This window comes from Perca flavescens, chromosome 8 (assembly GCF_004354835.1).
Source record: "Perca flavescens isolate YP-PL-M2 chromosome 8, PFLA_1.0, whole genome shotgun sequence".
Classification (NCBI taxonomy): Eukaryota; Metazoa; Chordata; class Actinopteri; order Perciformes; family Percidae; genus Perca; species Perca flavescens.
In genome coordinates this window covers 15,216,001-15,243,290 of record NC_041338.1, presented here as the reverse complement: position 1 = coordinate 15,243,290, position 27,290 = coordinate 15,216,001, and the positions used below count along the sequence as shown (strand labels likewise).

Sequence of the window (27,290 nt, the reverse complement as noted above, 5' to 3'; positions counted from 1 at the left end):
ATATATATATATATATATATATATATATATATATATATATATATATATATGTAGGGAATGTATGAACTGTTAATTAGCTGTAATGCTTTCCCTCTCATTTAAAATCCTTTGGAAATAAAACTCAAACAATTAAAATCGCCTACATTTTAAAATAAACACTGGACATTAAACTGAACAAAAGGAAAATTATTGAAAATGATTATACAAAAGGGAAAACATTATTTTATCGAGGCGTTATATATATATAGATATAGTGTGAACTTTTGATAGATGAGAGGGCTGCTAAATAATTCCTCAGAGTCATGATGAGGATTATCTGGCTCTGCCTTTTAAATGAGAGAGCCAATCCCCGACAGGTCACAGTCATCAGATCCGGCTAACTATAGAGCAGGATTCCTCATTTGCACGCACTCATTTTTTTTAGTTTGTGTAATTAAAAACAAACTTTTGGCAAGAGCGCTTTAAATTTTTTGGGTGTTCGTTCAACATAAAAGCTGCTATTCCAGAAAAAGAAAATACATACGTACACATGCATCTGTTGTTCCTCAGTCAAGCAAACGTGCAGGGTGAGCATGCAACAACAAAGACGGTTATATAGAAGTCTCTATGTCCGAAAGCATTAATTGTACCTTGCATTCATCTACTACGACAGAATTGTTAGCAGTGGCGGTAGCGGTAGAGGTAGTGCTAGCGGTAGCGGTAGAGGTTAAGACGCACTGGTTGGAATTGTTTTCGCGGTGGTTCTTCATGTCATCGTAATAAGACGGGGTCTTCGTCATCATTTCAATGTCGTCGGATTTGGCAGCGTGTGCGTCCAGCTCCTCAAGCTCAGCCTTGGAGAGGTGGTACACGATGCCTGCACCGTAGGAGTCACCCACCACGTTCACCGATGTCCTGAATCGATCCCTGAGGAGAGAGAAACCAGGATAAAAAGATGGTTTGCTACACTTCAAATCATCAAACGAGGAAACCATACAAGGTGGGTTTTCCAGATGCATGAAAAACAAAAAAACTAATGTAGAAGCAAAGGGAACAAACTATATGTTTTTGTCTTGTCAAACTCACAGCAGCCAGTCAACAGCAACCAGCAGACTGATGTCTTGGGTTGGCAGGCCTACAGCGGTCAGGATCAAGAGCATAGTCACCAGGCCGGCACTGGGAATACTGGCCGCTCCAACACTGGCCAGGGTGGCTGTCAGGCTGGATGAAGACAGAGCAACGCAGCACTCAATCACATGCTCCAAACCTACTACACCTAACCACATCCTCCACAATCGACCCTGCTCAGACACCAACGAACGTGAAATCACTACAGCATATAGCTACAGATGGAGACATTTATTCTCTATGACACTTGTATGGAGAGCAGCAGCTGAAGAGCCCCAGAGTGGGTCCTCCAACGCACATGAAGAGAGGTTTAAATGTGATGGACAGGATGTTTTATTTGAGGGTTTTGTGAATTGATGTGCCCTGTAAATGTCAAGCTTAAGTTTGTCCATCATTGACTCACTCTATTAACAGAAAGATAGTTACAGATACTTTGTTGGTCTTGGTCGTCCTGTTTTTGAGGCACGACACTGGCACATGTTGTAGCTTCCTTCTGGTGGTTCTCCACTGAAAATTGTCTTCTCTGAAGTTGCTTCTTTGAGCCACAGAGGCTTTTTGTTTCACTGTTAAACTCCTGTACATGGCTGCTGTGTTTGTCCTGATTTATTAAGAGCTAACTGTGTATCATAAGGGCTCCATTCAAACCTTCTTTTAATAGTGGGAATTACAATTACTACTGTTATGTTACTGGTAAGAATAGCTTTTCTTGAACCACAGTCTGACTCTGTGCAGCCAAATTTGTGTCCATTTAAGAAGCCTTTTTTCATACAGGGATTGTTGAAATGTAATGGAAGGTTTCAGCATTTCACTACATGATATTGATATTTCATACATAGGCTTTTAGCAGTGCAAATGACATCAACTAATAAGATATATGTTTAAAGTACAAGGATAAACTATGATGAGTGTTTCCTGACCTGACAGTGATAATCTGACCAGGGTCAAGTACGATGCCGTTCATTTGGGCGATGAAGATGGCTGCAACCGCCTCATACAGAGCAGTTCCATCCATGTTGATGGTGGCACCGACTGGGAGCACAAAACGAGTGACTCTCTTGTCAATACCTAAGTTCTCCTCCAGACAACGGAAGGTGACAGGCAGTGTACCAGCACTGGAGGGAAAAGCAGAAGAAGGTAGGTTATGCTTTATATCACTGTATAAATTCCAAGAAACAACTATCCACTTATGTTTATGCTGACCTGGAGGCTGTCCCCAGGGCAGTAATCCAGGCCTGGAAGATGCCCAGGAAGAAGGTGAAGGGGTTTTTTCTGACAATAGCAAAGTAGATGGCGGGCAGGAAGATTGCTCCGTGGATGATGAGGCCAATAATCACAGTCACCATGTACATACCCAGCTGCCTGCCCACCACCTCCAGGTCCTTGATGGAGATGATCTTACCACAGATGAGACAGGCAATACCAAAGGGAGAGTACCTGACGAGATAAAAAAGCTTTAGTTAATAGCTACTTTATATACAGAAGACACAGACTTTGCCAAGACACAAATTCTGTTTCACATAGCTTGATCTTCTCAAATGCTGTAATGACTGGAGAAATAACTTGGCATTAACAGTTATTTCTGACCCAATGAGATTCTTTAGTGATACTAACCACATGATACAGATGACAAGTTTCATCACAATCTCATTGAGGATACTGAAGAATTCAAGCATGAGTCTGGCCTTCTCTCCCATCTTGCCCATGCAGATGCCAAATGCAATAAAGAAACCAATCAGACCTGTGACAGAAAATCATAAATGTATCAAACTTTGAAATACCAGTGTGGACAGGTGAGAGGACTACCACATGAGGAGATTATTTTTAGGAGATGAAAAGTTTTACATTTACATCCAAAAAACACTCAGTTTGTTCAGATGTTTGCTACTGTGAAACTCTGTAAATGTAATAATGTAAATATTGCTTTTATGTTTAGCCATGCTAACAGCAATGCTGGTTGGTTGGTCCACCACTTTGGGCCAAGCTGAAATATCTGAACAACTATTGGATGAATTGCCATGACATTTGGTGCTAATAAGCTAATGTTAGCAAGCTAACATGCTAAACTAAGATGGTGAACATGCAAAGCATTATCCCTTGTAAACATCAGCATGTTAGCACTGTCATCATTGTGAGCATGTAAGCATGCTTATATTAGCATTTAGCTTAAAGCTCCGCTTTGCCTAAGTACAGCCTCACATAACCGCTAGCAGCTTAGTCTTGTTCAATGTTAATTGTACATACACTGTACGTGTTTTCGGATGGTTACATACCCAGTACATTCATGCCACTTTTGAACTGCAGGGACTTTTTGACAATGAACTGAGGATCCTTGGTAATATTAGCCACCAGGCCCTCCATGGTGGTGGCATTGACATCCTCCTCAATGACCACCTCTACCTTCTTTGTGACGGTCTGGATCTGAGTTAAAGGAAGAAATGATACTAGTTATGAGTTTGATGACCAATGGCTACTGGAATCAGATATGAGGTTCCATGTTTCCCAATGACACCTTCTGTTTGAAAATCATGTTTGCAAATTTGCATCTTCACAATCCATTGTGCATTTAGATTTCTCTGTTAATAAACCGTAAACTTTATTAAATCAGTCAAAGGATTCTTTTTCTGTACAAACCTACCTATTTCCAGACATACAGGCTTGTGAGTCTCTCTAACTAGATATTGGGCTACACATGATATTCCATAGTAAGTGATGCCAGTCATCCAAGACTAACAGTGACTTTCAGATATCACAGACTTTCGAAGCATCTAGTACCTGAACTGCAGCATTAAATCATATCTATTAATTTGTTATCTTCATCCTCCATTACCTGTTGGAAACAGGCCTGCACCAGGTTCTCTGGGAATAAGTTCCTGATCAGATCAAAGAAGGCATCTAAGCTGGACACTTCGTCGTTTTTCTCGCCCTCGCCCAGATTCTCCTTCAGTTTGGGGTTGCCGGGGTGGATGACTAACACCAGGATGACTCCCAAGACAGCAGCAATAACAGTGGTGGTCATGTAGTAGACCATAGCTCTGGTGCCAAGGCGACCACTGGATTTGGCATCCAAACCGGCCAGACCTGCAGACAAAACAAGCAAGATTGTGTTTACCTGGTAATTACTTGGACTTATTGAATAGAAATGTTGACCTAATACTGCGGGCCATGAAGGCTGGATGCAAGACCATTGGGGGCTTGCGTTATGGTGTATTTTATAAAATACTGTCAATTATGGTTTTCAGAATCAGAATTACAGCAATTACAGGGTTTTTTCCTTGTGTTTATTTTTAGTATTACAGCAGTGAAAGGTGTAAATGAAAAATTTATTTATTTATTATTTTATATTTTTTTATTTATTTTCCCTTGTAATCAAACTCAACTGCACATGTGCTGCAATGCTAACACAGCAGCAAAATGTTTAAAATATCTGATATTCTTGTAATAATATATGTATTTGCAATTAGTAATTAGTCACACTGCACCTGTGATTAAACTGGAGATGATGAGAGGCAGGATCAACATCTTCAGCATTCTCATCAGGATGTCTCCGGGAAAAGCAATCACCATGACAATATCTGGGTGGATCGGGGAGGCGACACGAAGCAACATCCCTGATACAGCTCCCAAGATCACACCTGAAGTGCAAGGAGGAGTATGAGTGAGTGAAACTGCAAGAGTGTGTGACGGCAAAATAGACGAAAATCAGAAATGAAGTCAGATATTGAGAAGTCAGAGAGAAGAAAATTAAACATTACAATTGAATAAAAACATTAAAAAAAAAACATTAAACATTAAATTAATTTCTTATGGGTGTATTATGTGCCAAATAGGAAGATCTCAGATATAATCTATGAAATAACAAATGATCTCTGTCATGTCAGCTGTACAACAGGCTGTCTGTTACATGCTAAAAGAGGACAGTGGGTTGAGAGGATAAAACGGACACCTGCTGAGAGAGAGTAAAGCTCATGGAGGAATTAAGATGAGATCTCTTTGAAGCAGTAGGGAGGAGGCAGCATGTCAGCTTCCCTGGTGAAGCATCTGTAATCTCTGAAAAGATTTTGAGATTTGGTTTTCTTACTTTGTGGCAGGGCAAGTAAAAGACACTAACACAAGGATTCAATAAAAGAGAGAAAAAAAGAGGTAGTGGATTTCCATTACCTCCTGATTCCTCACTGGGATACTTCTGCCATCCAGTGGGTTCTTTGCTACCTTACCTATCCTTAGGCCTCCACTCTCTAGAAGCCTGAAATCTGTCATTTGAAAGATCAGCCCCTCCCTAACAAAGCCACTGTTGATTCTTGACATATGCCACTTCCAACTAACAGTTCTTTTCCTGCCACAGTGTTTCTGCCCCTGAAAGTAAAGATGACCTCAGTGTGCTCTAACCCCCCCCCTGCAGCCCAGCCTACAGTACCAGGCCTGGTTGTTGGCCTCCGTGTCTGTCCATCTCAGGCCACACAAACTCCGCCATGCCACCCCGGGGCTGCACTTCCTCTGCTACCACACCACTGCCAAAGATCACACAGGCCGAGACGTTGTTTAATAACACACACTGGAATCAAAAGCCCTCCAGTTTTTTTTTTTTTTTTTTTTTTTTTTTTAAATATTAAGCTTTCCTCTGTTCAACAATCCATCCTCCAGTCTTGCAGCATCCTGTGGATTCTGCACAACCAATGGTTTTGGATGGCAGTTGATTTCCTGTGCCTTCTCTTTGGCCCATTTGCAAGTTCCCATCCAAGCTCTTATCTGCCAAGTGACAGATGATCAATGATCATGCTGGCTCACTTGCTTTGCGAGAGTCCTGCCAAGTGGGGTGAGATGTACACATTACACATGCTCACACAAAGACACATCCATGCAAGGAGGATACAGATAGACAGGCACACACATGGCTAAATTAAATTTACACACTTATATGCGTTCATAAAGTTTTACCAGTTTCTCAGCCTCTGCTTATAGCAAGGAAGATTGGAAGGGACCAGGCACAACAACGTATACATGATATTGAATGCTGATTAAATACAAATCTGATTCAAGGCCAATAACCAGAAATGACTACTTTTTTGCCCTTTCCTCTTTTCATTAAGTGAACCACAGTTGAGTGCCCGGATAGCTCAGTTGGTGTAAAAGTTTATTCCTCGATACAGCGGCCCTTTTTGACTCCGACCTGTGGCCCTTTGCAATCCCCCTCTCTCTCCCCTTTCATTCCTCAGTTGTCTTGTCGAATAAAGGCCTAAAAATGCCCAAAAAATAATCTTAAAAAAGTGAGCCACCGCTATAATCACAATATTTTTCATGCACCACCAGAGGCTGTTTGGATGTCCAGTGCTGCACAGCGCTTTTGACAGCAACAGGTGGCACGGAGCAGGGGAAGGTCAGGACACAGTCATCTTACTGTCTGGTACACTGAGCGAGCACAGATGGCATCTTCTCCTCCTATTACGAGGAAGCTGCATAATCCATCTCTGGGTTAACAGAACACTGAGCTCAGTGGTGGTTGCTGCCCATCTTCAGCGTGCCCTGCTTCTTTTTAGATCCCTAAGGAAGAAAGAAGGGAAAAAAATATGGTGGCGACGAGGTGACTTACCGAGGACGGTGAGTGTGAGCAGAAGGTTCTTGAACATCTTGGAGCAGATGTTGGCACATTTGGACTGAGGCCTGGCCTCAATGGGCTCCAGGTGACTCTCGTGCATCCTCACCTCAACTTGTTTAGGCATACTGTTGGCACTGTGACAGAGAGAAAGAACAAGTACAACTGTTATTACAAAATGCATCAAGCTGAACCCCTTTAAACACTATTGGCTCTACAGCATGAATCACTATACAGTGTATCATTTGGGTACGTTCTATCAGGTGTAGTCACTGTGAGAAAGAACAAGGCATTGTGTTGATGGATGTGCATGATGTCTCTGAAAATATATCTCTATTTAAAAAGAAAACAGTATATTGTGAAGAATGTTAAGCATTCAAGCTGTCACTCCCAAACTGGTTCCTATAGCATCCAACAGATGGAAGCGGACTACAAGCTGCTGTTAGTCAAGTTGTAAGGGGGTGGGGGGGGGATACTTCAGGCACATAGCATCTCAAGGCAATTTATTAAAAGGATTTACGTAAAGAAGTTCTGTATTTTGATAAAATAACAACAGTATTTTTTAAGGATTTACAGGCATGTGTACATTATGCAACTTGACTGACTGTAATAGCTTCCAGGATAGTTTTTTACCATATCATGCATAAAGAAATGACATGAATTAAAAATTCTGAAAAAGTGCTGTTATACTAGATTCTGAAAACAAGTTTCAAACCCAGTTACATTATGAAAACTACGGACAATTACAATATATATATATATATATATATATATATATATATATATATATATATATATATATATATATATATACTGTATAGGGTGGTTCACAGTGTAGACAACCAGAGACTAAAATCCCTTAGTGAGTGTATTTAGACATCCACTTAAGACAGTGATAAAAAGAGAAACAGATGCCCATTTGACAGTGAAAAAGTTTGATGAATTACAGAGAAGAGGAGCAAATTAAGCAATAAATGCATGTTAAGACGTATACCCCCTCGATAGATTCTCCCTCTCTCTCAGTTGTGACAATAAATTTAGAAACACAAAAAGCCTCAAATTCAATAGTAGGACTAGAGGCCTCGGTCACACACCCTATTTGAATGAAAAGGGGATTTCCCATCACAGGCAGCACAGAACAGTTTCCTACAGTCCCGGCGAAGTGTGAACGTAAAATAGAGCTGTCACATGCCAGTTAGGCAGGTGTTCAATAACTCTGCCAGAGCTGTATACTCATCTTCTCCTCAACAAATCACAGGGACAATCTATACAATTGTGTTGCGTGGTTTGATGTTTTTTTGTCTAAGAGGAAATTAAAATGTCTCTGTGTTCCTTTTCATCTCCAATAAGCCAATGGAAATGCCTGCTCTGATGGCATTACAAAGAAAAGCAAAGAAGAAACATGTGACTCTGACCTTTCACCCCACCCCTGGGGTTCATGGCCTAAAACTCACAAATGGAAGCCTCAGTGGTGAAGTGAATGTTTTTGTCCTCACACCCTCCCCTGACAGTCACTATGAAGTCGGAACACTTCATAGAAATGAATCATGTTGGCTGTCAAGCTTTTCTTTTCAAAATCTAAACTTGATCAAAGGCAAGACGGGGAGCTCCAATCAATAGGCAGCGTTTGGAAAACAAAGGCTCTTTATGTTGTTATTGTTGTTGTGTAAGTTAGTTGCTAATAATTCCACATGGACACACACACACAGACTCACACATTTACACACACACACACACCTCCCCCAGCTTTGTGTATTGCTGCTTTGTAAGCGTCGCTATAGGAAGACCACCTGGTCAGCTTCCAGGCACACAGATGGACCAGTCTTGTCTCCTCTTATTAATTTCAAAGTGAAGCGTGAAATACAGAAAATACATGCAAACAGCGGACAAACAGTAGCCATCATTATTTCATTCTTCAGATTATAGCGGTATGAATTAGTAAAACCCCAGGAATAAAACTCTGAAAAATGGCCATTACCATGTAATTCCATTCCATAAGAGTTATGAGTGCTGTTAATTGAATTGAATTGTTAATTCCCCCCTTTTCTCTCTCTTTCATTATTTTTAGCAATAGGAGAGAGAGGAAGCAGCCGTTGGACGTCACCGAGGTCGGATATTATTCTGTCATGATCCTCTAATTAGCACTTCTCTCACCACGTCAGAGACAGATGGGAGAGTGGGCTTGTGCGACCCATTGATAGATGAAAACGAAAAAAATGTACAGCAAAGAGTAATCAACTATTTTACTGAGTGGAAAATTCTCCTTGCTGTACATAATGTTAGCTTTGATATGTATGCTATGAGTTTAGAATTAATTGTCTCTGCCATAAAGAATAAATCTGAGATATAAAGCTTTGAAGTTTTTTTAGGATCCATGGGTCTGAGATGCTTCTTTTAGAAACTAGTGCCTATAAAAAAGGCCAAAAAGATGTTAATAGCTACTTGTGAAGTCTGTGGAACTTCATAATTCAAAAGTCATGACTCTCACACACACACACAGACACACACACAGACACACACACACACACACACACACACACACACACACACACACACACACACACACACACACACACACACACTTTGTGGCACTATCTTTGTGGGGACCCGTCATTGACATAATGCATTCCCTAGCCCCTTAGCCTAACCTTAAACATCACAACTAAATGCCTAACCTTAACCCTTACCCTAACCTTAACCCTTACCCTTACCCTAACCCTAACCCTAACCCTAACCATAACCCTAACCATAACCTAATTATAATCCTAAAACCAAGTCTTAACCCTCAAACAGCCCTTTAAAGTTGTGGGGTCCAGCATTTTGGCCCTACAAAGCTGTCGGGACCCCACAAGTATACTGGATTCCCAGTTTTTGGACCCCGCAAATATACTTAAACAAGAACACACACACACACACACACATATACACACAGAGTTTCTTCTCCTCAGTCTCTAATGGAATCCTCTTATAAACCAGTTAATCGTAGCCGAGGGCTTACACAGATTAATTGCATTACAAGACCGTAAAGCCATGAAGAATAATGACAGTCTTTAATAAAACAACACCTGTGACAACCCAGGTGATATACAATCTAAACTGAAAGATGTTAAAATGTTTTAAATCATATTGTATTTTAGTTTTTGCTGATATACTACACTTTATATTGTTATGTACTTAAAAAAAATTACAAAAGCATTTCATGTTTACTGTTAACGCTTACATAAATTAAAAATGCTTGCATTGATTCAATGAGAAAAGTTGAGAACTCTTATGCCTACAAGTGTAAATGGGATGCGAGTACTTACTTCATTTCTGTTGGAGTTGAGGTAAGTGCTATATACATTGACCAGGATCAAATCTCCAGCCTTTGGTAATTAAGAGTGAATCAGCACAAGAAATCGTTAGTAGGATCACGACTGCTCCATCCAAAACTGATGCCAGATGTCAGCAGGTAAGGTCCCAGGTACAGCCGGCGGCTGAAAACACCAGAACTCTGCCGACAGCTAGCAGCTCTCAGCTGTCCACCAGCTCTTCCAAAGCATCCAGAGAGGAGCGAGTCAACACAGCCCAGACAGACCCAGTCACAGCCACAGCAACCTGAATTGCCCCATCCTGAAGTCTGCAAACCCCCTTCAGCCCCCACCCCCTGACTCCACCACCACCCACAACCAGCTACACACCAAGGCACACACACAAAGCACACACACACACACACACACACACACATCCAACATACCTAGAAATAAATAAAAAAAAACTAAAAAGAAGAAGTGGAGGGTGGAGTCAATATGTGAGCTTAAGAGTCAAATCCCTCAGGGACCCTCCATTCCCTGGACACTGTAATCCCCCCCAGAGAGCACTCTCCCAGACTCATCCAGCTACGTGGGATAGCGAGGGAAAGGCCAGGCTGCTGAAGATGAGCATGACGATGCCTGCTAATGGCACAATGTGGACAGTGGTACTTTGTAAGTAGCTCTTTTGCTTAAAGAGGAATAAACGACAAAGGAATGATGGATGGAAGATTTAATGTCATAATGTTGCCGGTTGGGAGATTTGAGGTCATTCTGATGGACAGCGGATGAGAGGCTATTGTTTATAATATGTCACTCTAGAGCCACAGTGGTTCAATAGCCTATGTTTGATTTCTGTAAAATGTTTACGTCACACACAACAAGGCCCAAATCATTAGATCCAAAGATATGATCGATATACATACATATATATATATATATATATATACAGTACAGGCCAAAAGTTTGGACACACCTTCACATTCAATGTGTTTCTTTATTTTCATGACTATTTATATTGTAGATTCTCACTGAAGGCATCAAAACTATGAATGAACACATATGGAATTATGTACTTAACAAAAAAGTGTGAAATAACTGAAAACATGTCTTATATTTTAGATTCCTCAAAGTAGCCACCATTTGCTTTTTTGACAACTCTGCAAACCCTTGGTGTTCTCTCAATGAGCTTCATGAGGCAGTCACCTGAAATGGATTTCACTTCACAGTTGTGCTTTGTCAGGGTTAATTAGTGGAATTTTGTCCTTTATTAATAAAAAAGCAAAGGTGGCTACTTTGAAGAATCTAAAATATAAGACATGGTTTTAGTTATTTCACACTTTTTTGTTAAGTACATAATTCCATATGTGTTCATTCATAGTTTTGATGCCTTCAGTGAGAATCTACAATGTAAATAGTCATGAAAATAAAAAGGAAACGCATTGAATGAGAAGGTGTGTCCAAACATTTGGCCTGTACTGTATATCTGTCTTTAAAGATTCTGATCCACACATTCAAGTCACACAAACTCCAAAATATAGATTTATGTGTCCCCACTATTCAGCAAAACTCCAAGTGTTGGACTCCAAAGCCCAAATGACCAACGTGATTCATGTGAGCATGGTGTCATGCTGATTTCCCTCCAGTCTCCCAGCAGCATGGGACTTCACATCGTATTGAGCAGTATCACATTATTCTAATTAGGGAAATGTGTTGGAAAGCTATTTCCTCTTCAAACAAATGACCAACTGCACAACAAAAGCCAGAGGAATCGCATCCCTGTCGGCAAAGGTTGTGTCATGAGAAATCCCTCATCCTAAATCCCTTGACATGTCATACTGATTGAAAGGGCCCTCTCAGCAAAGAGCGAGTACTTTCGGGATGAGAGCGGACAGAGAAGAAGGGGTTACAAGAGAGGGACACTAGGGGAGAAGGGGGTACTGGGGTCACACCAGCACCTCTCAGCCAAAAGAGGGGCCTGTGAGGGGAAGGCTGAGGCAGCCATCCCTGCTTTTGGCTGGTGCCATGTGAAGCTCTCCGCTTCCTCTCTCTTCCTTCTGTGGGGCTTTGTTTCACACGCAAACAGCAGCAGTGGCCCCGACTCGCCCGGCCAAGCGCTGCATCCAAACTGGCAGGGGCGAGAAAAGAAGGGAGGGGGGTTCAAATAGGAGGGGGTATGAGGGTATAGAGGGGGGGGGGTGCAGTGGGCATGTCCAGAATGCCAGTTCTTTCAGGCCACTGATGTCATGCCTGTGCCCACCGTGGGAGAGCAGCGGAGGGACCAAGGCACCCCTTTCTCTTTCCCCCTCCGCAGTCTCTCTTTTTTCAGGATGAATGACTCTTTCAGAAACGCCAGCCCATTGTGTCCCATAATCGACGGCGATTATCCCGATTTTATGCTGCCTTCCCAGTGCGAGGAGGTTCCCTGAGTGCTGGCATTGAGGACCGCTGCGATGCAGCAAGGACCACGAGGGGTTGTCCTAGCAACACTCTGCGGCTTAAAGGGAAGGGGATAAAGGGGAAAGAGGAAGCTCATAGCCACACACACACACGCACACACACACACGCACACACACCCAGCATACAAACACATAGCCTGCACACACACCATATCAAGATGGGATACGGCTTACTTGAAAGATTAGCAGATTACATAATAATTAACATATTTGCATTAGGGACCAGTTGCATGGTCATACTCGTCTGAATTTCAGCTTGTTGGGATTCATGCAATAGCACAGAGGAAGATATGAGAATACACGTTTCCCACTGGGCTCTCGAAGGGGCCCAATGCCCGTTCTCATGACTGGAGCATCACAATATACTGTGAGGTAAAGACAACTGGAGCTGGGCCAAGCTCCGGATATATCTGGTCCCCGCGGGGGCCTTACAGCCACTTGCCATGCAGTGGGAAGAAATGGGCTCACACATACTGGCTGCCTAGGAGCTGTGAAAAAGCCCCCTCCCTCCAAAATGAAGCTCTCAGCAAACACTTCAGGTTGTGCTGTGCATAGAAAGTGGGAGATAAATTCCAGCATCTGAAGAAAGGGAAGCTTTACCACTCTTCGCCTCTCAATTATGTTTTCCTAGATGGTTGTCGGGATGGATGCATTCAGTGATAGATAGTGATAGAGAGATGTGTGGACTGTCATGCAAATCTGGTTTATTCCATCAGCAGTGTAACCTACTGTTCTTCAGTAGCAAAACAAAACACAGAGGGCCCTCTAAGAGTGACGCTTGCTAAGACACATTATCTCCAATGAGTAGAGTAACCATGGCAAAAAACGTTCCCATCGGGAAGCTGCCTTAAAGCTTTGTGTAGATTCAACCACAAATACCAAACGACAATCAATAATCCTGTTATCCCCAATATATAACTGCCTAAAGAAAATTGACCTACCAATTTCTTAGTCAATTCATCCCTTGGAAATGTATGTGTCCATTGTCTACACATATTCATGTATCTCCACCAGTTCTGAATCTACTCATCAAAAGCACACAACACACTTGGTCAAACCTTGGTGTTAATATATCAACTATTACAGGCATATCAGTGGAAGAGAACCAGACTCTTTATCGTCTTGATATGGTTAATTGACATGTAAGAGAGTGACCCCAAACAAATGTAAGGTGTGCATTGTCACCCAGTGGTCCACTTGAAAGCTGTCTTGAACGACTTCCAAGTGAACCTAGCAGCGAGAATATAGTCCGATCAAAGACAGAAAGAGGCACACAGTCAAATGAACTGCACATTGAACGGAGCAGATATTTGCTGATATTCACTCAAGTCAATTCCAGGCTGCCTCTCACTAGTTTTTGGACAGAATAAAATAGCTGGAGAGCAAAGAACTAATTCTAACGGAAATAAATCAGTAATACCAAACATTGTGCCCATTTACTGTCTCTACTTTTGCTTAAATGGAGCAGAACAAAGGACATATTAACAGTTGTTAAAGCATATTAACAACTGTTGTTGGAAAACACTCTCTTGCAGTATAATATGTCTACAGAATCAGGCCCTTACAGTCATCAGCAATCGCACCATTAAATTTAACATATTATTATTATATTATTGTATTTTAGCTGCAGTTGTAAATACTTCATTACTGACTATGTATTATCTACTATTGATCTGTTTAATACCTGGTTCTTTGGGTGATTATAAAGGGCTACCCTTGATGTGTTTGGGAGGTTAACCCTTCCAAACAGATATGGAGTAGCAGGGCAGGCCTTCAGTACCACGGTCAGTGACACAGCCTCAGCCCTCAACTCAGGTTGATCTAAGCTGTAGTGCTAAAGGAGCTGCTGATACCTTAACTGATCCTAAGTGATCATACTGTAAGGTTAGCAAGCGGCATTCAGGCATTGAAGCTACCAAGAGTCCTCACAAGTCGTACATACCACTGTTGTCAAATGATCAGCATGTAACAATTTTCTACAAACGGTTTACAGATGGAGATACCGTTTTCAAGGAATTCACACACACACAGACACACACACACACACACACACACACACACACACACACACACACACACACACACAACACACACACACACACACTGGCCTCTGTGAGCAAAGTCTGTTTGCCTTTCTGTAACAATTCTACTGAAGAACACACATCTAAATGCTTCTCACATTGTGTGTTACAGCTGTAACACTGTATGCTTTCATCACCTTATTGTCATCCTATTTTACAATCAGGGTGCATCCTGGCAACGCATGATTGAACCATACTGTATGTGTCTGTCCCTCAGCATCCTCTAAGGTTTCCCTTTGTTTGGCACAACTCTTTGTGTCCATAATGAGGCAGTCATTAGAGAGAGCCTCTGGGAATCCTGAGGCTAGTGTTGTAGTCTGCATAGGTCTCTCAGATGTGACCAGTCCCACTGTAATTATGTGCTAACAGCTCCATTATGCTGGGGAGTGGTTGTCATAGGGCTGAATTGGGTGATTCCCAATTATCTGGATAATGTCTGCAGAGAGATTTAGTTTGATGGCATCCAATCCAACCGCAACCCACTTCACAGCCGGAGCTACAGTTGGATACTAAATCATAAAGAAAATACTCATGTGAATCAGCACTCATTCCACTCGTTCCTTCTCTGCCTTTAGGTCTCTTTTTTGTTGCATTTAAAGTTAGCAACTTTCTGACATTCATATTATTTGTCTCAGCTTGTATAACCCTCAGTGATTCCTCCATAATGTTCTTTCAATGGTGTCCTTCAAAGCTGCAACTAAAAGGATTTTGTTACCGCCCGTCCAGTATCTCCTATCCCAGCCCCCATCTTTGCCTAAAGCTGCACAGATGAAAGGTCAGTGGAGAAAAGAAGATCATCCATAGTCACGTGAGATTTTCCCACTGTACCTCCTTATGACCTCCTCTATCCGATGAGGGGCTGCACACCTAATGCAGACAAACTCATCTCTTTTCTCCTAAAGCCGCTCCTGTGTTCATGGCTGCTGCATATGAAGCAATGCTACTATCATTAGTAAAGGCGCATCTGTTTAACAGAGCTGCCTATATAGCAGCACGCAGCTTCTGATGGCTTTGGTCCGATCCCCACAGGAGCTCATTAAATCTGCCAGTAAGGCAGGACCACCCCACCCCCTACTACAATCACCGCTATGGTATACCCGCTACATTGCTGAAAGGGGGGTGATAGGCAAAGAGAGAGAGTAGACAGAGGGAAGGGTGGGAGGAGTGAAACGGCAAGAATGCCACGTAAAGATAGATGTGTAACAATGTATGGGGGAAGGGTGAAGGAAAAAAGGGGGAGGGTAGAAAAGGGAAGGTGTGGCTGATGAAGGTAAGGATGGAGACAAAGGAACGGAATGGCAAACAGATGAGAAAATAAGTGAAGACGGAGAGAAAGCGTTGGACATAGGTCAGATGAAAGCAATCAATTGAAGTGGAGAATGAGATGGAGCATGCCTCTACATAAACAGTATATGAGTGGCTTCTGTGTTATCAGGTTATCTGTGGATACATGAAAAGCTGACATCTGTGTTGGGCAGCTGGGGAATGGGATTAGTGCACAAATCACATCTCATACATCGCTAGACTCACCTGCCACACTCTCAAATCTAAATATGCGTTGACGATACGTGCACTTACTCTCACTGTCTAACCCCGTTCTCGCTCACATTTTGTGTACAAGTACAATACATGTAAATGCAAGCATGTGCGTACACACAGACTGTCTGTGACCATAAATCTCAGTTGGTCCAGTCCTGTGGTATTCGAGGTGGGGTGAGTGGGTTACTGTCTCACTAAGGGTTTGCCAATAAGAGGGCTAAGGAGGATGGATGTTCTCTCACTAATTAAACACAGGCGCCTGTAGGGACTGAGTGCAGCCCCGCTCTCCTCACACCACCCTGCAGTGATGACAGAAAGGGCATTCCTGCACACACACACACACACACACACACACACACACACACACACACACACACAGGCTGATATTCAATGGACATTTTTTTTTAGGGGTTATAGGGTGTGTTAGGTCAGGTGAAGAACAAGACAAGTTGAAGCTCTGTACAGTTAAAAAAAAAAGGGAAGCAACCTTTTAGAGTTTTCAGGTTCATATTTGCAGGTAACTATTTACTGCAGGTAAACAATGTTATATTCCCAGTACAGTGCACCTTAAACAAAAGTACTAAAAACATAGTACCTGTATACTGTAAATCTTGCAGTAATATACTGCACTGGCTGCTCTCTATACAACCAACAGAAATTCCTGGGCATACATTACAACTAATGTGCCATATGGTATCTACTGGCTGGATGCCATGCAATGCTTATTACTGTAAACAGAGGTTGAAACATATGTAGACATGGCCCATGGTGATGTTATCGTATGCACATTTCTATAAGGTCTTTATAAGCATTGTGTTTTTTTTCTTCTAATTGCAACACTCTCTGTCTGTGTATCGCACTGAGGAAAGCACACCACATCAAGGATGACCAGAAAACGATGGGGAAGCATATCAGGAAAGCACGGAAGTGTGACAGAGCTGACAGTCTCCTACACTCTCATTCTACTATGTGCATTTCTCTTCCTCATTACACTATCTCCTTCACGTCTTTCCCTCCTTTTCTCTGTTTTTCTTTCTCCTTCTCTCTCACTCACACATATACGACATGTCATTGCTATCACATCACACATCGCATTCATCTGCTATGCATGTCTGACAGAAAAACACATTTTCAGCAGATGCTGACATCTGGAACCGTGGTCTTGTTTCTAGGCACCGAAGCACACGGGCTACTACCAAACACATGGAGTATGAAAACCCTGGTGTGTGCCTCAGTGTTTGCCAACTGTTTTAGTGCAGTAAACCGAATTTTAAACAACAAATCCAATGATGCGTGTAGCGAAAACCTCATAAAATAAATCTGCACGAATAAAGACTGAAAGGGATCCAAGAAATATGTTTGCTGGGAGGAGGCCTCGGGGAAGACCCAGGACTAGGTGGAGGGATTATATCTCCAACCTGGCCTGGGAACGCCTCGGGATCCCCCAGTCGGAGCTGGTTAATGTTGCTCGGGAAAGGGAAGTTTGGGGTCCCCTGCTGGAACTGCTCCCCCCGCGACCCGACACCGGATAAGCGGACGAAGATGGATGGATGGATGGATGGGATCCAAGAAATATGTTTGGTTTGTCTTTAAACAATTACTTTTTTTTCACCCTTTTAGAAAAGCAAAAGTTCAGCTTGTGCTATAAACCTAAGTCGACTTTGAACACTGCCAGCCTGCTTTCCTTTCAGGACCCCTTCACTGACACTGTTCTTTCAGAACCACATGTACGTATACACATGACCCTTGCCCTAACTCTATCCCTTAAATGCTTTAAAAATAAGAGCTAAAATAATCAATTACTGACTGTTGTTACACACAAAAAGCCACAGAGGGACCTCTGCTGCTCCTCACTTTATTGTTTTTCTTTCCACATCACTATTCGCTGCACACTTTATCAAACTACCGGTATGTAAATATTTCTTCAGTCACACGCAGCACTGGAATGCCATTGAGAGCGAATGCGCTCCCTTTCGTCTGTTTCCTTCGCCTAATTATGACAGCCTGCCTATAGTCACAGTCAATCCTTATCAGAACCTCTGGGGAAAAGCTTTTTTTTTAAACACATTTCCACTGTTTCATCCCAGTCACAGCCAAATCCCCAGAGCACACTCATCTTAGGGCGCTCAGAGGATGGTAAACCCCTTTAAGTCAAGATTTAAAGCATACAACACAAATTCCCCGAAATCCTGGTTCACTGTAATCCTCTACCACTATACAGTAAGAGGAGCCAGGATTCCCAGTGATGTCAAGTTCAGTGTGGATACAAAAGGATTCTGTACAGTGTACAGTGTGCAAAATGGATTTGAATACACTAGATAAATCTTAATGAATTCAACTTGACATAAAACTTTGACAATATGAGCTTTTCTCTTTCTCAGATAGAGATAGATAGCTAGATAGATAGCTAGATATATAGATAGATAGATAGCTAGATAGATAGATAGATAGATAGATAGATAGATAGATAGATAAATAGATAGATAGATAGATAGATAGATAGATAGATAGATAGATAGATGTAGCTCCTAATTAACCAGTGCATATGTGGCGAGCCAAAACCCTTAAACAAAACCCTCTCTGTGTTCATCAGCCATTGAGGCAAGCCACTCTTGGAACACGCCACCGCTACTAGAATAATGGGCCACTTTACAGGCCTCCAAGTTAGTTAACAGACTCTAGAGCTGGGAAACCGCTAGCACAGGGTTCATGGGGAGGAGGGGCAAGTTAATTGTTTCCTTCGTTTTTGTTTTCGTAACCCCCCACCTCTTTCTCTCCTCTTTTAGTTCTGAAAAGCAGGCTGACAAACATGCAATGAAGGGGTTGTTGTGTGTTCCGCTGGACAAGTGGGTGAGGTAAACAAAACTAGACTGTAGGGTCTATCAGCTGGGCTCGTCGGGATGGGATAGGCTGAGCAGTGGGGAGCAGCACCCATGCAGAGGGAGGATTGGTCGGGGGGGTCTGTGAAGTAGGAGGGGTGAGGGCTGTTGTGAGGGAGTGGGTGAGGGTAAAGGGTCCTGAGCGAGGGAGAGCAAAAGGGGGTTTCCGGAAGAAGTGGGAGGTGGACATGGGTGCTGAGGTTACTCCTCCGAGTGTGGGCTTTGTATTTGGTGCCGAAGTTCTCATGCATGCCCTGTGTTGGCTCCCTAAAATGTCTGAAAGTGATGGAGCTCTCCGCGATTAAGTGGACAAGTGGCAGCTCTGCTCTGCGCTCCCACAGCTCAGGCTATTTACATACTCAAGGGCAACATTAATGCCGGCCGATCCCCCAGAGCTGAACAAAGACGCACACAAACCTGCCTCAGAGGCCCATTACGCACTTAATTGAGGATTTGTGGAATAGTAAAAAAGGGGCAAAGGAAGAGGAAGGTGGGTGAGACGGGGAGGGGTAGTGGGTGAAGGGCAATGACACTAGTTTTACTTAGATTAACTTTAGTACATAAAGTTTCTGTGTTCCTGGTCGGGTCAATACTAATGGCCGGAGGATCAAATGTGAAAATGATATCTAGAAAATCTTTGTCACCGTACGGAAACTCTAGGCATCATCATATCCTTTTGTTTATTCATTATCCATCCTCTCCCTCCTTATTCCCCATTCACTGATGCTCCCATTATCCTCATTATGAAACCTTTATCCTCATTATGTCATAAAACAGACTTTACTCTATAAAGGAAGGATGTGAGGAGAAAAGCAGCAAGAGCAGCTCCTACAGGATAAATTAAACAGAAACTATAACTGTTTATAAGTATATTTGAAATGGTCTTATGTTTATGAAGAGTCAAATGTCCATTAATTGAAACGTTCAAACGTTTATAACATATCTCAAGTGAACATTTCTTTCTGCTTAATTGTCTTATATTAAGGTAGTATTGTCTGTGTGTTGAGGCATAAGGTTCAAAGAGCAATGGTGTAAACCAAAGGTAGCTGATCTGACAGCCAGTGTGAATCTGTCAGAATGCATCTTGTAACAAATGTTCAAATTAAGTCTTCTATTTGTTTTGAACGAATCACTTGATGCGCCTTGATTATGATTCTTTTGTTGCCCATAATGGACTGATTGTTCTCAATGGCATGGTCTTTGGTGCCAAGACCTATGGTGCCAAGAGAAATGGTCCCACCCCGTTTAGCCCCCTCTCCTCTTTACCAATCACTCTCAGAGCAATTCCGTGACTCCCTCTGCTGACCTGAATTCCGATGTAGTAGGTGCCAATGGGATGTGGGTGGTTTGGGGTTTTTCGGGGAGGAGGAGGAGGACAGTGGCAGTGGTGAATGGCTTGGGTGGGATGAGGCCTTTACAGTACCACAGTAAACACTGACCCCCACCCAGTATGGAAATGTGTGTGTTCTGTTGAGTCCTTTTGAAAAGGAGGAATGAAGATTGAAATATCGGAAACCATTGGAGCAGAACAATGTTTAAGTAAGTCCAAATTTGTTCGACTTGTTCGGAATCTGTAAGCAATTTGCACACGTGTGGGCTCTGACCATGACTTTTGTGTGTACCAGATGAGACCAAACTAAAAAATTCCCACATGGTGTTTGTACTGGCTACTCAGCATTTTGTACCTCATAATGTTTTACTTCACTTTTACACAAGGTACTAGAAAGTTCTAGAAAGTAAATAACATCTAATTATAATGAAACTTCTGATATTTTAATAATACAATACATATAAAGCAATCTGATTGCTTGGAAAGAACACACGTGATAAATCAGAGTAGTAGTATAATTTGTTTTCGGCTCATTGTTTTCTTGTCTTTATTTTCTTATATAAGATATTTTGTGTATTTTTATATACATAACATATTTGGCTGTTGAATTGTAAACCATTGGTATATTTTCTTTTCATCCTATCTTTGAAATTCATGCTATTTTGTCTATTTGAATGTGTTTTATTAAATGATTGTTTTTTTTAATATGCAAGGGGAACCTTGCCACGTCTGTCCTGCACTACCAGTTCACCAAGGCAAGTTCCTGAAAACATGTCTTGTGGTAACAAAGTCAACTCAACCCAACTAAATCTCCATCTGTATTCACCATATTTTTGCTAAGTGACAAACACCCTTGGTTCCACTTTTGGAGGTGATGTCCCATCCCTTACACATCAACACAGAGGATATGGGCAGTTTAATGACCGCTGCAGTCTCATAGCGAAACTGAAGAAATGCCTTGACCATGGCCAGCGGAGATCTATCGTTTTGCCGCCCAGCAGCAGACTCGCTAGTGAATGCCTGTGTTTCTGTTCCTGTGCAGTCATACAGAAGTGAAGGGAACCGGGCTCTTTGTTTGGTCAACCCATGGGAAAGGCCTCACTCTGTTCTGCTCTCTGAGAACTGAAACACTGATTCTATAGGCAAGACTTAAAAAAGAAAAAGAGCATGAATCCCACATATTAGGAAGATTCACACCAGGAGTAAAGCGATGAGGAGGAGATAAATCGCAATTCAAGGCCTGAAAAGCAAAGGAGTACGGGGGAAAATCAAGTGCAGAAACAAATGAAATTGGATGATATTAAGGCAATTAGGAAACACTGAAATGAAAGAAACAGCTAAGGGAAGAGATAAAAGGAGTATTGAGAAAGTGAGAAAAAGAGAGACAGAGCTAGACGAGCATGAGGGTGGTAACGAGTGAAAAGAGGAGCTGGATGGTACTTTGGCAGCTTCAGCGTGTTCCCAGGAGGATTACTCAAGCACTCGACGCCACAGACTGCCAACAAGACCACAGAGAAGCTCCATGAATGGAGACCCACAGCCACACACACACACACACACACACACACACACACACACACACACACACACACACATCTCCGTGGCTCTCTGAATATCGGTGTCTGTTTCACCTGTTGCCTTTCCTCCCTGTCTTTTTCACCCCAGTTGTACTGTCCTTTTCTCTTCCTTTTTCTTTCATTCCTCCACTTTTCCCAGCATGTTCCCCGCCTCCCTTTCCTCACTCTCTATCTTTCTCACCCTTCCTTTTCTCTGCAGTTTCATCAGGCAGCAGCGAGAGAAGAGGTTTCACTTGGCCAGCCACCGACAGGTAACATATGCTCCATCTTCAGGCTGCCTGCGCGGCCCTTCTTACGTCCTATGTGTCCTCGCATGGGAGAAACAACCCCACCTTTTACACCACTCGGTCACTCCATCCTTCGGCTGTTCTCTTTTCAACCAAAGAGAGAGTTCAATATTTTATGGTCTGTCCTCCCCATCTTGTTTCTCTTTCTGTCCCTCCCACATTTTAAAGCCACTCTCCCTATCTATCTAACACTTCTGGCAGTGTAAAATCTCAGTTTGTCTGGCAGAAACTTGAGCGTTTCCCACATTGTTCTCCTTGCTTTTCTTAGGCGCTAAACTGAACTGAAGAACATTATGGAGCAGTGTACAAAATATGAAGGCAGCAAGGAAAATAGGCCAGCACTATCTGCTGCCTGCTTGCTCTGTAAGTTGTCAGGCGTTATATAAAATTATAGTTAATTCTCGCTATGAAAACAAGACCATATTATTACATTCTACCCACTGCATGTTAACATTCTATAGGAATTTAATTAATCTTTCAGCTTGCTCTAACAGTGTCAACGTAATTTTCTTTTCATCAGTTCACGCCTGCTTACTGCTGACGGCTCATTTGGTCTACCATTCCCAGTCATCTATGAGTATTACAGGAGAATCCATCCAGTGGATTGTCCTCTCATTATTTCTCAAGCGCATCCGACTACTTTAATCAATCCATAAAACTGTTGAGATCGATTGGTAAAACTTAACTTCCACAGTAAAGACCAGTCAGTGAAGAAGCTATCAGGTAGCACATTGATTTTTATTTTTTTTGACCGGTGTGATGTTACTTCCTTTTCCTTTCTCTGTTATTTAAACCTGGCTCGCATTTCTCCACAACTAACCTCCCGCTAACTGTATGCATGTGTGTACCTCGAACAGCTCAAATTAAACACAACTAACAAACACATGTTCATGCAAAAATCTTCCCTGCCCTGAGTACCCCGGGCGAGCGATGTCTACCCTAATTAAAGTAACGTCTTCACAGATGGCTAACATAACAGATTCCAAGAAATATGACTTTTAACTCGTTTCACTTCCAGTGGGAGATCAGCGATGCTGCAGGGTTTTGTCTGGGCGTGGGATTGCCTCTGCATGTTGTCTTGTGCATGTATGCATGCATGCATGATTACTTGGATGCATTTATGCTCAGAAGGGTTGACACTTCCATGATGGTCTTTTGTTCATTACATTTTAGAAAAAAAAAAAAAACACAGGTTGTAATAAACTTGTTACTATAACAAACACAGGTACAAAATGACATCACACAATTCATTTAGATTCAGAGGTGTCTCCTTAATGAGAGACTTGGATGTTAAATCTTATTATATCTAAAAAAAAAAAAAAGAATTTCAAGTAATCCAGAGAGAATTCATATAATGCTGCATTTATTTTGATTAATGCAGTCTATTTAAATGTCGCTAATAACATAAAACAACAAAAGAATATTAAACAGAATGTTTCCTAGAACAGCATACAGCCAGACATGAACACCCAGGAAATCGTTTGTTTCTATTATTTTGCCGGAACATGCAGGTAAAAAGGATTAAAAGAGCACTCCTGGATAAAAGTCTCGGCATAAATTCCCTTACACTAATGATGTTCTTCTTTGTGAACTAATGCAAAATATGTGCATAATGGACCCAAACAGACTCCTATGGATATGGATGTACATGCTGGTTGCTATGGCTGCATTCACAGGATATAACCATGTCACATGATAAGCACATACCTTCATTTGTAAAAAAATAAAAATAAAAAAAGAGATTAAAATACTGCCCCTACAGACTCAGGACATTAAATGACTCATCCTGCCTTTCAGCATGTATGAGCTTCTGTTGTGCTCATTCATGTAAGGCAGCCAATGCCACAGTACAGTAGTTTAGAGAGCAGCCTCTGGGAAAAGGACAAAACGCGTTAGCTGCATGGACACTTTCCTTTACAGATTCTCCAAGCAATTACACTGAAGGCCAAGGCCTCTTCATATCCCAGCCCTGCCACACAATGCACATGGTACCGCCAGTTCCTCTGACCAGGACCACCAGCGGAAGATAGCGCCCATTAAAAACCCAACACATACAATGATCTCCAGTCAGAGAGAGCACGGCACCACCTCCTCTCCAGTTTTCATGCATCAACATGCAGTTGACGGACTCATCCACAAACACCCCCTGTACACGTTTTTTTTTTTTTCCAGTGGCAAGCCAAGAGTAATGCTGAAGGCGATCAACTGAGGGTGCCATGAGAGTTGGTTTCCATGGTGACATTGATGGTGTAATTGGAAAAGTATGTGTGTGTGTGTGTGTGCGTGTGCCCGTGCGCGAACGAGTGCTCGCGTTTTAATATGAAAGAGGGAATGGACTGCAACGATTGGCTCAAGAGGTGGGTGGCGATAGTAAGGATTCTTTCTCGTGCTGTGTAACTCTCTTATAATGAAAAAATAAAAAACAAACCTGCGGCAGTGGACACAGGGAATGCCATGGACTACTCCACTGCATTGTGCAAATAAAATATGCAATATCCTCTGTCTCTTCCCCGAGCCCCGTATATACGCTACAAATTATTTTCGACTGCAAATCACAATTTTTTTTTTCTCAGATCCAGCAAGTTTACAAATAATGTATCTACATTATGTATTAGTGAATCTGTAGAGCGAGACTAAAAAAAAAACTTTGTGAACTCAGGCTATAATTTGTTGACTGATTTATAATCAAAATCACTATATGATATAGTATAGAGGTAAATGTTAGTCGCATCTGGTGTCTAACTAAGATTTATTGCACTCATGAAGTTGCCCAGAAATGGCACAGGGTAGTTGTAAATGGAGTGGACGTCTCAACTGTTTCTATGAAGCTTTTAAAGTTATAATCTACGGGATAATTCACTTCAAAGCGACTTGTTTTTTTCTTCTTTTGAAACATCCAACAGGAAGATGTTGTGCGTTTGGCAAGTCTTCAGTTTAATTAAGAGAACGCTGCTTTGGGCACGAGCAAACACACACAGAGCCAGAGATTCAAGAAACAGGTTTGTCCTGGAGATTGTATCAGTAGCTGATCAACAGACACATTTTAATTATTCCCAGTGATGTAACTGTAACTGGCAGGGCATAACGATAACTTACCATGCATCTATACAGCATATCACTTCCACTTGTATTTTAATGCATGCACGTCTGAGGTTAGTATGCTACTGTGTGAAGCCCGAATAAAAATATGAGTAAAGGCAGATCTTTTATTCAAAATATAGGCAAATGTAATGTAATGCAATGTGCAGCGCGAGCCACTATAGCGCTCCGAGACTTTTCACTGCAGGTTGCCACCTCTATGGCTTAATCAATCAGTAGCCAATCTATGAAATACGAATATTGCGCAAAGAAAGAAACCCAAAAGTTAATTGAAGGGAGATCTTCTGGTGTTTTCTTGTACTCTTAAATGGTTTACTATGCAGTCATTTCTCGATTAAAGCAATTCATTACTACATTTACCCGTGACTTGTTGTTGTGATAATGAACAAACAAATTAAGCTACAAATCACGGTCAAGACAAGCCGTGCCTCGATCTCCTCGTCATCTCCACCATTGGGCGCGCATTTGATCCTGTTTGCAAGCTAAAAGTAAAAAAACAAAAACAAAAACAGCATCTCACCTTTGTTGAAAACCAGGATGAAAAAAGTTTTTGGTCTTGTCCCCTCGCAGGATCTTTCCGTATCCGCCTCAGAGGTGTTGAGCCACAGCGAGCTGCAGGGCGCACAGCGGTCCAGGACAGGAGCGCTTCTCACACCAAACGGAGGGCTTTTCTGTTCGTTAAATCCGAGGAGCTGCGCCGCTCAACGATCCCACTGAATGAGCTCTGCCTCACCTCACTCTTCGGCGCTTTAGGACTCCCCCACCCACCTCCGCTCGTCTCCCCCTCTTTGTCTCTTCGGCATGGGAATAGCAACTCCCGTTGGTTGAGGATGTAGCCTATAACGTACCCTTCTCTCTCTTTCTCTTTTTGTCTTTCTCAGCCACTATGCCAAACACACTCTGGTTTGCAATTGCAAACATATCCAAGTTGTTGCAGAACCTGTTCATAAGAGGTGTAGTGCAACATTTTATAAATTCCTTAAGGCAAATCATGTATTAACATGCAGAGGCTGTGCTGCAGGTTCTCAGCTTCTCAGACCCATATTGCTCTGGCTTTGATGTTTTATGACCTTTATTTTGTTGCTAGAGAGTGCAGGCTGAAACTCATTAACGTCAGTGCTCGATGTTCTGCATCCTGCAGCGTCTTCCTAATTTGTATTTGTATAACATGTAGGCTACTGCAGGTCTAAGTTATGCGATTGCAATTCAACAGAAAAGCAGTCAATCAGTTAGTTACACAGCTTAAACTGAAGTACACATTGAAAATTGACGGATACCTGTGAACTGCAAAAAAAAAAAAAAGCACAAGATATATGAATAATGCTAGTCCAAACCATGGAGGAGAGGGATTTCGGAACAATTTTGACTCAGATCAGTACATATGCCCCCCGTTTTTTTGCTTTACTAATGACTCCCTAAGTCTTTTTTGGGCCATTTATGGTGGTCGTGTGAGGTTGAGGACAAAGAAGAGGACGAAAGAAAAAATCATGGGAATAAAAAGGGGAAAATAATGGAAACATTACTGCAATATGTCTTTGATTCATGTCTAGTGAAAACTCAGCATATTAAGTATTAACGATTATTGTCATTTGTGATTTTTCAAAGAGGAGAAACGAAGGAAAGAGGAAAAGTAGTTGGGACGACAGGATGGCAGGTCATTTTGCCAGAGGCAGGGCAATATTTTCGAGACACTGGGCAATATTTTATCAGGTCGAGGGTGATATTTCTCTCTTGTAAGGCGACTATGGACCCTGTCCTCACAAGACTAACAAAGGCATTGGACAAAAGGCATCAAAATGTCTTTTGTTTACCTAATAAGGTACTCTAGGGCGCTGTACAAAATGACAGGGACTGTGGAATTAAAGGGTCTTCATCCAGTTCTTGTCTGATTGTCAAACAGGTCCTAAAAGCCCTTCTCCCCCTAAATTCTCCAACATTGGAATTAAGGGGGGGGGGGCTAACAGTTTTCATAACTTTACAAAACACGTCCACTTCCAGCAGGCTGTGTGTGCAGAGGTGACAACATCTGAACAGTTACAACATAAACATTCA

At 42.1% G+C, this 27,290-nt stretch overlaps 1 protein-coding gene across 1 annotated transcript; it reads right to left on the bottom strand.

Annotated features, from left to right (window-relative positions):
* Nucleotides 1-259: 259 nt before the first annotated feature.
* Nucleotides 260-25,993, bottom strand: slc1a2b (solute carrier family 1 member 2b). Its single transcript, XM_028584805.1, has 10 exons — nucleotides 25,759-25,993; nucleotides 6,695-6,834; nucleotides 4,587-4,739; nucleotides 3,935-4,185; nucleotides 3,378-3,525; nucleotides 2,719-2,845; nucleotides 2,308-2,541; nucleotides 2,025-2,219; nucleotides 1,066-1,200; nucleotides 260-906 (listed from the first exon to the last, which is right to left on the bottom strand). Exons 2-10 carry the CDS (start codon nucleotides 6,822-6,824, stop codon nucleotides 591-593), a joined length of 1,689 nt encoding a protein of 562 aa, XP_028440606.1. The 5' UTR covers nucleotides 6,825-6,834; nucleotides 25,759-25,993; the 3' UTR covers nucleotides 260-590.
* Nucleotides 25,994-27,290: the final 1,297 nt, after the last annotated feature.

Bases quoted from the DNA above. Each gene is read 5' to 3' on its own strand.
- slc1a2b (XM_028584805.1), bottom strand. From the start codon at position 6,824: ATGCCTAAACAAGTTGAGGTGAGGATGCACGAGAGTCACCTGGAGCCC. The intron at 3,526-3,934 runs GTAATGGAGGAT...CCTTTAACTCAG, and splicing joins TGCAGGCCTGTTTCCAACAG to ATCCAGACCGTCACAAAGAA. The intron at 1,201-2,024 runs GTCAGGAAACAC...GTCTTCATCCAG, and splicing joins GGTCAGATTATCACTGTCAG to CCTGACAGCCACCCTGGCCA.